Source organism: Lissotriton helveticus, chromosome 12 (genome assembly GCF_964261635.1).
Source record: "Lissotriton helveticus chromosome 12, aLisHel1.1, whole genome shotgun sequence".
Taxonomy (NCBI): domain Eukaryota; kingdom Metazoa; phylum Chordata; class Amphibia; order Caudata; family Salamandridae; genus Lissotriton; species Lissotriton helveticus.
This window is the reverse complement of record NC_136073.1, coordinates 234,061,515-234,074,060: the sequence shown is the minus strand read 5'-3', so window position 1 is coordinate 234,074,060 and position 12,546 is coordinate 234,061,515. Positions and strand designations below refer to the sequence as shown.

At 42.0% G+C, this 12,546-nt stretch overlaps 1 protein-coding gene across 1 annotated transcript in view; it reads left to right on the top strand.

Moving 5' to 3' along the window:
• The window catches only part of RNF166 (ring finger protein 166), a 168,376-nt gene that overhangs the window by 141,105 nt on the left and 14,725 nt on the right, over window positions 1–12,546 (top strand). The window contains exon 5 of the mRNA XM_078669372.1: window positions 3,078–3,185. Coding sequence (XP_078525498.1) covers window positions 3,078–3,185 — 108 coding nt within the window. The remainder of the gene's footprint in view (window positions 1–3,077; window positions 3,186–12,546) is intronic.

Here is a 12,546-nt window from a genome sequence, read left to right as displayed (position 1 = left end):
AATCATAAGCTAATATGGGTACCCACAAATTCAGATATGTACAGATGTACAAGAAACCACTGCTTCTAAACTCCATAATATCTTGTGCCATTTTCAGAAATACTTAGGTTTCTGACCATATGAATTGGTCTATACTTGATACGCAATGAAAAAACATTGTACAGTGCTGCTCAGTTGTTAGCTCTAGGTACATTGGGTTCTTGGAGAACCTACAAACCCTAAATCTAACAGCATCCAGAAGGGTCTAGCGGACGCAAGGGTATATTGCTTTTATAAATCGGCCTTTTTGACAAAATGGTACAGATGAAAAATTGTCACAAAGAGCCATATTTTCCTACTCAGTTTTCAATAGTTCTTTATTTCAACACTTAGTTTCTTTGGGGAAAACATTGAAGGAACTACACATATGACCGCTTGTGTATTTGGAATTTTGTCTCAGAAATGTATAGCTTTTCTTGATCACCCACTGGTTTCCACCACAACTGTAAGTAGGTTGAGAGCAAACACAATAGGAAAGATGGACTAGCTCTTTGAAAAATGCCAAAACTTGGTAAAAACTCAGTATTTTCATGAAAGCTGGGAAGATGGTGACTTTAGCACAGAAAACCGGTTGTTGGTGCCACTTTTAGGAACAAAGCAGACCGTTTTATCCAGAGCACTTTTTACCTATTTTTTCCCCAAAAAACCTCATTAAACATTTGCTGTATTTTACCTATTTCCCCAGTCCCCTCCAGGTGAAGCCACAAACCCTGGGTACTTGTAGAATCCCCAAGATGTTGGAAAAAGGACATACATTTGTAGTGGCTACCTTTTGTGGGTAAAAGCTTATGGAGCCCTAATGCCAAACCTCTACAATTAGTCCAAAAAGAGCTCAGCACTGGGGGGTTGGGGGTTGTATTGGGCCCCCAGCAGTTATGGGGTTAAAGAGATTCCATATCATGTAGAGATGTCATGTGGCATACATGAAAAGCACAGGGTTGTCGACCCTCCTTTAGAATACCAGTAGTGTTTCTGACCTCAGGCCTGAAGAAGAAATTAGTTCAGGAAAGGAAAGCCGCAATAAAAGCTTGGGAAGTGAATGCCATCTTGTCAAGGTCGGTAGGACCACCTTTGGTGTAATACCAAAGTGTAGTTGTTTTTACATGTTTTACTGTAATGACCACATTCACCTACACTGTTGGTGAATGGCATGCGTTATCAGTAGCTTAAGCTTTCACATGGTTTCCTTAGAATAAAGAATTGTAAGAAAATACCATTCTTTCTAAACAAGGTAATTTTTTTTATGGCAATTGACCTATCTACATTTCCCCTTAAATTACAAATGCAGTAGAACGTGGTCTGCATGATTTGGATGCCAGAAAAGCCTTAAGAAACTACATTCTACAGAAAGGCATAGTTCCCCCTGAATCCTCACCATTAGAAGACCGTCTACTAGACGGCGGCCTTCCCCAAAAGGCGATCTCTCTTACATATAAGAAATTGATCAACAAAACCCCTGATCCACTAGGGCGCTTATGTGAGAGCTGGGGGAGAGACTGACTGGAGTTTGATGATGAAGAGTGACGGGAGGCGGTCGCCTCCCCTAAGGAGGTGGCAATATCGGCATGTCTGCGTTTGGTCCAGCTCAAGATACTACGCAGAACCTACATCACAGGACTCCAATTAGTTCACATGGGGAGGGGGGAAGTTACAGACGCAACTGTGGACACGTAGGTACTTTCATCCACATAATATGGGAATTCGACCAAATACAAAAGTATTGGCGAGATATACATGAAGTGATGGAGGAAGTGCTTAACAAAACCATCCGACCAGAGGCTAAAAGGTGTCTCTTAAACATGTGGGGGCCCACCGACTTAACAAGTATGGAGAGGCTTTGGGCTACGTTGGGGGCCAAACGAGATATTGCACAGCGGAGGGGGGCGGCTGCTTCCCCCAACTCTGGCTTCCTGCAAAAGAAGTTTAGACTGGTGCATGTTTAGGGAGAAGACTGTTTACGTGGCGCGAGGGTGCCCCAAAAAGTGTTCCGCAGTGTGGTCTGGGTGGAATGACTATCGGGGAGGAATTGGTGTAGCCCATGTACACTCCACAGAGGAGGAACCATTGTCCCCTTGATGCAACTCAAAGGACAACTTATCACCACCGGAATATTGAACATTGTCTGACTGTAATTACCATTGTGTCATATCCATAACAAATGTGCTAATGCCGACTGTTATTTTTCTTTCCTTGGTTTATAATCTATAAAAAGATTATTTTTTTTTTAAACTACATTGGCAAGCAGAGAACGACAAGCTAGATCTTTGCAACATTTGGGCATTCATTTAAGGAACGGTTCATTGTCAAAGTAAGCCTCGCCAACTGGATGGCACATTAGTATATGTACCAGATGGTAGATACAAAGTTAATTGGGTACATTACGCAAAAGACTCGGTAAACCTAGGTTTAAAGGAGATCTGTGAAGCAACATCATGGGGTTCTGCATTTGCATTTGTTGAATGCTTCCATCTTGAATAACACAAGACAGAATGTGCTGGTGCGACAGGCAGTATTAAAAATATTGTAGGACCTGGTCTGCTTCTAACACACTACAAGTTTTACCAACTTATACATATAGTTACAAATTGTGCTTAATGGCAGATGATTTTCTTTCACTGGTCCATACTCCGACACTCTAAACTGCAAGTTAGCAAAAGGTTTGTGCTGCAGGTGGTTTGGCTTGCTTGTTCAGTGGACAAAATAAATATGCACATGTGTTGTCCTTAATCCCAAACAATGTGCCCTTGGCGCAGGGGTGTAATGCAAGCCTGTGGGCACAAGGGGGGCAACCCTTCGAGGGCCCCCATTCAGCTAATGGATAATGTATATGTGTGAGATATTGGAGAATCAAGAGACCCCTTATCACATTCTGCAGAGGGGGAGGGGTCTATCAATTTCCATTACGCCGCTGCCTGGGTGTCAAGTGATAGCAATTTCACAACTCTGGTTGATTATGTGGAATGATCACACTGCAGTTTTTAATCTTATAAGTACATCTTTGTCTTAAAAAGATTTCTGTGTTTCTTTCATTAACACAGGTCTGTCCAATCTGTTCTGCAATGCCGTGGGGGGACCCAAGCTACAAGAGTGCCAACTTTCTGCAACATCTCCTACACAGGCACAAGTTCTCCTATGACACATTTGTGGTGTGTATCTAATTCTCTTAAAGTACCTCTTATCTACAGTAGTACACGTAAAATAGAGAAGTTTACTGCTAAATTTCACCACTGGTACTTTGTGCGTTGTTCTTGGGGACCTTTCAGGAGCCCAGCTACCTGAGCCAATTCTAGATGTTGTCTGCTGCTTTTAGCTTTTTAAGGTTCCTCTTGCTGGTATTGACTTCCTGTCATAACATTTACAAAGTAGAAGTAAGTCCTGATTTTCTTTGGGTCCTCTGATGGCAGTCCAGCACTTTAGATATGCTTTCAGTCCCTATTTTATGGTGTATTCCCTACTGAGCTCAAAGACGGAAAAAATTATTGAACATCCATCCTCTTTCCTGGGCCCACTGAAGTCTTTGTGCTGACCTAGGGATGAGCTATCTTAGCGACTCGTGGAGGCACAATATGAACTGAAAAACTATACATATTACAGGTAAGTAACCTTGTCCCTCATTGCCATATAAGAGAGGTGGATTTGGGGTCCCCAATTTTCAGGTTTACTATTTGGTTGCGCAGTGCAGTTTTGCCCACTCTTAGTACCACCTAGACGCACGAATTCCATATTCTAGGCCTGAGGCGCATCTGGTGCTTCACGTGCCATTCTGCACGGTATTGCCACAGGGATTCCCGAGAGATCCCCGGGACATTCAGACAGTCTCCACCACTAGCTGCGCTTGGCGGAAGCTGGCGAGGGTGACGGGAGGGGGTGCCCTATACTCACCTGAGATCCCAGTTATTAATAACCCTTGGCACCCCATCACAGAGGAGAAGCTGGTGCAGCGCACACTTATTACAAACTCTATGAATACGTTTGGGGATTTGTTCCCAGGGGGACATATTTTCACTAGTACGGAGGGAGGGAAGTTCAGTGATGCAACATTTATGGACCAATTTATCTTCAGTAGGATACGGAGGGCACTCGGAGCTATGGTTTCGAGATATCGGTTGGAGACCAAGGCCTTTCCTCCAGTTACGCTCCTAATTTCGAGTCCCGGTGGAGAACACCTGATCTCAAAGCTATAAAAATCTCGCATGTCCTTAATCCCCAGCCGAGACACCAAGATCCGGGAGGCCTGGGAGCGGGACCTTGGGCACCCTATACAGGACTCACATTGATCCTTTTGTTGTGCGCAAACCAAAGAGGTCTCTTAAACAGCAGACATAAGCGTATACACTTTAAGTACTTGTGGAGGGTCTACATGACCCCGGCTAGGATTCACGCCATTAACCCAAATCAGCCGCACTCCTGTCTTGAGTGTGGTGGCCCACAGGCAGACTTCGCCCACCTGATGTGGAACTGCACTAAGATTGGGATCTTTTGGAGATCCATTTTTACGACTATGTTGCAAATTACTCACCTTGAATTGGGCCCCACTCCGGAAGTGGCCCTGCTGGGATGTGTGGGAGGGCTCCCAAAGAAGCTACGTATATTTACCACCATTGCATTGTGGCTCGCTAAGAGGGAAATAGCTCTCAAGTGGGGCAGCCGTATCTCCCCCACAGTGAAAGACTGGCTATTCAGTCTAACATACTGCAACACTAACTGCGAATTTTACGCCACGACATTACCCTCGGTTTCTCGCCCAAGGGATATTTGGGAACCATTAAAAAAATTATCTACTAGAGACCAGTTCTGCCCCCACATCACAACAGCCTGCTGGGATTATCCCCATACGAGTGTGGTAATTTTTAGGCCGACCTTATTTTCTTTGTTATTGTGTTTATTCCATCATGAAAGGTGGGGATGTGATGGCTGGAGTGAGCTCGCTGACCCGAGTTGATCAAACTGGATAGTCTCAATATATTATATATGCCACCCTGTTGAAATGGACTATTGATAGCTTGTGCACATGTATAGTATCTTCTATCATTTTTGGACCACAAATGATGTCGATTTGTTTCTTACAAATGTTTCTGATTGCAGTGAATAACCATGCAATGTTGTAAGCCAGATGAAAATGGAAATAAATGTTTTTTTTGGGTTTTTTTTTTAAAAGTAACCTTGCCCATGCTAGTGGCAGAAATCTCTTTAGAGTATACATCTTTCTATACAGACCCGTATCTCTACATAAATGGTTGTTTTTTTGCATATTGGTTTATTTATTAATTTTGGGGATTTCTAGAGTGCTCAATTGCCTATCAGGGTGTCTTGGTGCAGAGAGGCATGGCAGCTTTGCTAGTCAAGAGAAGGAAAGAACTTTGTCTGAAGAAAGCCAAGTTTTCAAGCGTTTTTAGGAAGGCAGGATTTTTTCAAAGGCGTGGCAGTAGACCATCCCAAGTTTAGGGGCAAGACTGTCTCAGTTTGATAACTAAAGATTTTGACTTTCAGAAATGTATCTTCAACAAATTGTATCGCATAGTAAAGCAGCATCAAAATGCAAAGATGTGTGGTTTCATTAAAACTTAACACTCATTAGAACCAACCTAATGTTTTCTAGGACTAATAATCTTCCTTCTGTCCTTACAGTTGACAGATGGAAAAACAAAAATTGCTGACAGCAGAATTTGTGGCTTTCTATGCTTTGCCCTTTAAATTTTTCAGCTGAACCGATTGTTGTTTGCTTGGATCATGGCCAAATTGTCCTAGGATCTGGGCAGTGTGTGATTACAGAGCTGTGCCGTAGTGGGTACTGCAGAATTTCCAGTATTTGTGTTGAAGATTCACTTGCTCTGTTCTCTCCTGCCACCTAATATAGAATTTTAAATAGACTTCTTGCACTGTGACTTATACCAGATCCATTCTATTTTTGTGAACGGCCCTATATGTTAATAGGTTGGTTTGCAAAAAAAAAAACAAAAAACAAATCGTAGGTTGTCGCACATTAGCCTACCTTGTGAATATTAATGCGTCAGCTTGCAAATTGGTACCCACTACAATTTGCTGCCATCACAAGCATGATGGTCTGAGCAGATCACCATGTCTGTGATTGCTTTTAAATAAATCCTTTTCTTTTTACTTAAATGCAGTCCGTTTCTCTTAAAGTTCAATATACTTTTTAGGTCGAGGACTCCGTCGCACTGCGAAAGCAGTGGGGGCGGAGCTCCGAAGATTCAATGTTTTTTAGTAAGGGGCTTGAACCCGCCCCTCTTCTCCATTGGCTGGCTTCCTAAACAGAGGCCAGCTATTGGAGGAGAGGGGCGTCACTCGGTTCAAGCCCCGTCTTTTTCGGATTCGGGGGCGTTATTTAAGCTTCTTTCTATTTACTTTCTCTCCTCTTCCCATTGGCTGGAATTTTACCTTCCAGCTAATGGGAAGAGGAGAGAAAGTAAACCACGCCCCCGAATCTGAAAAAGACTATGCTTTCTCCAAGAAATTTCTGCCTCGCCTCGGAGAAACTTGGTCATGGGTCTTCTGGCTCTGCAGGTGCTTTATATTTGTTATTGCTATGCTCTGGCTTTATTTTGAAGAGCTCTGATGCCTCTGAGTCATGTCCGTGCTATATAAAACTTAACAGCACAAAAATTAAATTAATAAAAACGTCTCTTTACCCTTCTACCACACACAGCAAAACGCTGATGCAGAATTCCCTGCAACGCACGCACCTACTCATACTCCAGCCTTAAGCGTCGGTGTTATAGGAACTGGTCACTATCATTTCCGGGGCACTAGGGGCTGTCTCTCCTGGGAGGCTTGAGTTGAACACTTCCGGCGTGACTGAGGCGGCTGTTCTCGAGGCTGTCCTTTCTCTAACCAAGCACCATAAAGTACGCCCTTTTCTTTATTACTTTAACATTTGTGTGGCCGTTGTATAAAATAAAATTATCTATTTATTCCGTATTGGTTTATGAATACGCGTGTACATAATGTCCGCGTCCCCCAAATTCCGTAGGCCAGCTCTGCACCTCGATAGCAGTCAGTTCTGAATGTTTGTAGGTGCGCCGCCGCCATTAGTTTCATCATCTGCGTTTCTCAAGCTGTTATAATCAGCTGCTTCTGACCCGGAGAGGTTTTAATGGCGATGTCTCTTAGCAAAACAGCAGACTTATCAGTGTCTCCTAGCAGCACCCACTAGAAGCATTTCAGTGCGCCTAATGGCTCTCGCGTTGTTTGTTTGACATTTAGTTAGATATACGGGGCATCTGCATCGCCGTATAAGTGAGCGCAGGGGGGTGTAGTGTAGTTCCTATAGTCCTAATAGGCTCTGCGCATTGGAATAATATCTTCAGTAGTGTAGACGTAGGACTGAGGTTAACTAGGTCTCTACTGACTATATTAGACTTAAGTTTTGTGCCAGCTAGCTCAGAGTTCACTAGAAACTTTCTCGAATAAGCGAGGAGGAGTTTAACCTCCCTGGATAGACAAGAAGGGATTTAGTTTCTGACAACCATAAAACATGACAACTTTTCTCTCCCTGAATAAGAGTGTATCTCTAGAGTCGTGTGAAAACAAAAGACAGCTATTTCACTCAGTCACTTAGTTTCACCAGATTGCAGAGAAAAAAAGAGACGGGCGTTATCAATAAAAGGTGTTATTTATTGAGCAGTCTCTTTCCTCATACAAGAGAAATGAATTGCTACAATTGCAATACTTGTAGTTAAGTAAAGTGCATACAGTAAAAGCAGGATTATGAAATAATACTGTAAAAGCATTGATATGGTTTCTTAGCCATATGATACTTTAAAACGGATAAAATAGATACATACATATATACATTGACTAATCGTACTCAACTGGTGCTTCTAACTACGCCTACCTGACCTAGGCCTAATACATGGGAAGGAGTAAGTAAGTAGAAGTTTAAGTTAAGTTTGTTTTGCCAAGAATCTGACTCAAGAATTCTCTGTAAGGGTTTAGTCAGTTCAGTACCTGGGTATTAGAAGGCAGGAGGGCTGGTATCTCTCTCTCAGGACTCGGTATCCCAGTCACCGGCAAGGGTAGGCTGGAAACGCCGGAGCTGGATTTCTCGGCAGGAGAAAAGACAGCTTCTTTCTCAGCGCGTCAGGGAGGAGGGGTAGCGTCCGTGGGCTCTCGCATTAGCTGGGCTCTTCGGAAGTAGATAGCTGCACTGCTCCAGGATTACCACCGTGTGTTTGCTTAAGGCAACATTGGTATATTTATACCTGAAAGGTGCCGGGTTTGACGTAAGGCTGGACATAAGACGTCAATAAAGATGTCACTAAGAACTGGTCGTTCTTACAGTGCTTTACAGGAGTTCTCGGACGAAATCAAAACAACGGCAGCGGGGATTTCCCAGGTTGCTGGAGGCTTGGATTTGTTTAAGAACTCGGTGTGCTTTCTAGGGGGCTGGAGGAGTAGGCTTGCTTAATGTGACAGCACGCGCTATGACCGAATTATGAAAAGGGTTTCTATGCCGTTGCAGAGATATTATTGATTTATAACCGGACATGGGCAAAGAATAGGATATCGATTCAGGTACCTAGATAAAACACACTACACCCACTCCACGAATTCATGTCCATAATTACTAAACTAAGCAATAGTAAACATTTCTAACGGTGCATGTGTATACCGATCTACCCCAAAATACATCATTTTGCATCTGAAATGGCATATGCGAAATACACGAAAAATGAGTATAGGTACTGTACGCTTTCAAGCAGTGGAAATCATTCATTAAAAAGGATGCATGTATATATCAGCATGAATGATTTGCGAAAATTACACATGAAATGGCTCTTAATACAGAAAAGAAAAGTGCGAGACCATTCCATCACATATAAATACAGTTAATCGTAAATATGCTAGAGGCTGAGGTAATATATTGTCTCTAGAGTTCCTAAAAATAGAAGCTCTGTTCTCTAAGAATAGTTCTACTTTAAGCAGAGGATGAGTGCCAAAAAAAAGTAAATATTTTGGAATCGGGGGAAAAAATAATTTCTTTTTTCAAGGGAAGAAGTCAAAATAGTTCCAAATATTTTCAGTAGCTTTTGTTTTTCAAAGCTGAAGGCCAAATTCAGAGTTCAGGGAACGCTGAGTGCTCGTTTGCTTAAAAGATTATTCTTTCTGTTCGGGGGAGAACATCATTTCAGACAGACTTTCAAAAAAGCAGTCTACTGCTTCAGGTGAAAGTTCGACCAAGTTGGAAAATGCCGCAACTGTGCAGTCGTGAGAATGATTGCTATCATCGATGTATTGATCAGCATTGCTCACAGAAGGTCGTACCTGGTTGATGCTGCTCTCATCTTGCACTTCACTACCCTTTAATCGCAGTGGTGAAGTTTCCACGAATGCCGTCATCAGGATGGGTAACCGCTGGGGACAACACGATGCAGGAGCCTTTACTGGACTTAGCAAAGTATCTGTATCCATTGGTACTTCTGATTGTAGTGTGAGACAGACGTCTAACACGCATTCTTCTCCGCACAGCATACATCTTAACACAGGTAAGATACAGTTCTGCCAGATGGGTCTGAATGAAAGAAACCAGGTCATATTCAGATCTCTTAGCCGGGCTAATCCAAGGACTTTAGTTATGCGGTCCCGATAGCGTATAGCTAGGATCGTTTCTTCCATTGTTGCTGGAGTCTTGTCTGTGACGTGGCTTGCCATAACGAAGCAGGAGTATCAAAAATAAAATGCCTGCTACGAGTCCCAACAGGAGTGGAAGGCCGCCAAAGATTGAATGGACAAAATTAGGAAAGATGCCCAGGACTGCTTTGAAAGGTGTCAACAGTCCCGAAAAAATTGTCTTAAATACACTCGCGATACCACTTGTATCAGAAATGTTTAAGATTTCGTTTAGCATTTCTGCGAAGTGTAAGGGGCAATTTGTTGATAAAAGGTCATGTATCTCTGCCGTTGTCCTTGCAACTTGGAGATCATACATTTCTTTTGATGACGTCAAGGGCACTGGTGTCTGTAGAAGAATAGACTTCATTCTACTTAAAGTATCAATTCGAATAGAAGAGATTTTCAAACTGGGCCAAATATTTCCCGCCCTGTCTGGAGTGTCGTTCGGATACAATACTTGCAAACAGCAAGTGACCCTGGACGAAACGCTTACCAGATAAGCTTTTCCTGGCACCAAGCCACAACATCTGTGGTCCACTATTAGAATGTAGCTCCCGTTCGAAAGCCGCCTAAAGAATGGCTCTATTCGAGTTGCAGGTGTGCCAAGCTGGTGACATGAAAGGTTATTTGAAGTCCCCTCACAGGCCCCATGTAGATTTATACCCTGACACAGAAGTATACCACTTAGTGATTTTTCACAATTATTACCACTAAGAAATACATTCTGTCCTTTTTCACTATAACACATGTGTGTGTAAGGTAATTTCCATGATGACTTAATGTATCCTTTACCCAACCTTTCATACTGGCCTGCCTGTATATACTTTTGGCAGTATCGAAATTGGGAAGTCGTTATCGGAATAGTTACTATCCCGTGTATTATCCATTCAATGACAGGTCGTTCTGACATTGTCAATGGTAATCTCTCAAGTTTTTTAATGCTCAGAATTGTATATTCTGCTCCTTTCTGTGCCAGGCTGATTTGTATATCAGTAAGGTTAAAGATAGAGAATAGTAACGTTGTGTTGATTAAACGCCAAGGCACGTAGCCTGAACGCAGATATTGTAACGTCCAGCCAAGCTATACAATAGAACGCAATTGGGACTGACCATGTTGTAACATTAGTAAGTCTTGTTCTATGATATCGATTGCAGATGATACAATACTGTCCAGTGAATATATTCTGGAAGACAGAGTCATTAACCCATTGTCCACAACAGAAAGTGATTTTTCCAAATTAATACGGTCAATTTCCCGTATTTTCTCTGCTGCTTCAATTTGAGTTGTTTTCCAAACTTCGTTATAAGCCGCATATATAGAGGCCGCTATGAAACGTTTTTGACGCTGTTTGCGTGGTCCCATAATGAAATCACGCAAGTCAGCACCTTCTTTAAGTAAAGTTAAGTTTTGCTTAATTTCTGCCAGTGTGGATGTATGTAGCCATTCAAGGCATAGTTTACCTACACTGTATGTTGTTACTATCCCTGGATGTTGTCGCTGGGAGTATCTAGGGTCTGGCCTGGTCAATTTGAACCCCTGTATTTTGTTCAGGAATCTATCTTGACAGTTATTTGTGTCTGTGGGCCAGATCAACCATTTTTTCCAATCAGGATGCGTTCTGTTTTGGTTTAAAATATGGGATACGTCTATCTCAACATCTGTAGTGCTATTACTGTCAGGTGTTGGCTTTAGAATAGACGGTTTGTTTAAGTCTTTAATTTTGGCTAGGCCAAGACAGGTTGTTTGTTGAATTGTGTCATTCAAAAATATAATTTGTTCTGGGATCATGCAGGCTCTGAATAATGATTCTATACCTTGCACTTGCCAATCTTTAGTACCCCAGATGGTTTTTGTCTCAATGTTATTGTTCCAAAAATCAAAACCAAATGTATTCATTTTTTCAAAAAATGTTTCTGAATAGATTAACTTTGTATTTGTCAGCATGTTTTTCATCCCTGTCTTATTCAACAGTTTGAAATAGAACGTTTCTGCTTCACTTGTGTTATACCCTGAGAAGTATGGAAATTTCTCATAAAATGTTTTCGAACTACCCTTTGGTGGAGTTGCACAATGTTCCCATTGATTATAATTTAAAACATTTCTAGGTTGAGCAGATTTATGCAAATAATGGTTACCATAGTGGTTGTAGCAGTACATTTGATCATAATTTGATGAACCTTGTAAATAATCATGTTCTGTAAATTTGGCTGACATAGCTAAGTCTGACATCATATCATTAATACTTTCAAAATCCCAATCATCAGAGAATGTACTCGGTTTTACAAAGTCACTTAACGAAACCTTAAATTGATGAGGATACTTCAAGAGCTCGACCGGGCCATATATATCATAATCTGTTTTGTCCCATGCTACCCCACCGGGTATCGGATTGGCTGTGAAGTTTACTGAAGAAAGTTCTCTTTTCTCGATGTGTGAAGACTTGTGTGGCTTTAGGACCAGGTTGATATTCTGGCTTGCTGTGTCCATTATAACATATTTTCCCTCAATGAAGTGTCCCAACCATAGCACCATGATGAGCCAAAGCAGGAGGAAAAGTACACCTAGCACCACCCAAAATTCAATCCATGGGGAAATCAGATAGGTTTCTTTTAGTTGATGAAAGAGTTCTTTAGTTGTGTCTTTAAGAGTTTTTGTTTTTGTTGGCTGTTCCTCAGGTTCGCTCGGATTCTCAGAGAAGTCATCAAAATCAATGAAGTAGCCTGATGCAGTTCTGTCAATTGTTGGAATTGCTTCTGGATTTTTCTTTGTTCTGTTTGCATAGTCTGTGGCTACATCGTTGTAGACTGGTGTTTCTTGACGAATTGTTGTGATTTGGGTATCAAGAGGCATAAGTTCCATGGCTTTGTTGCATA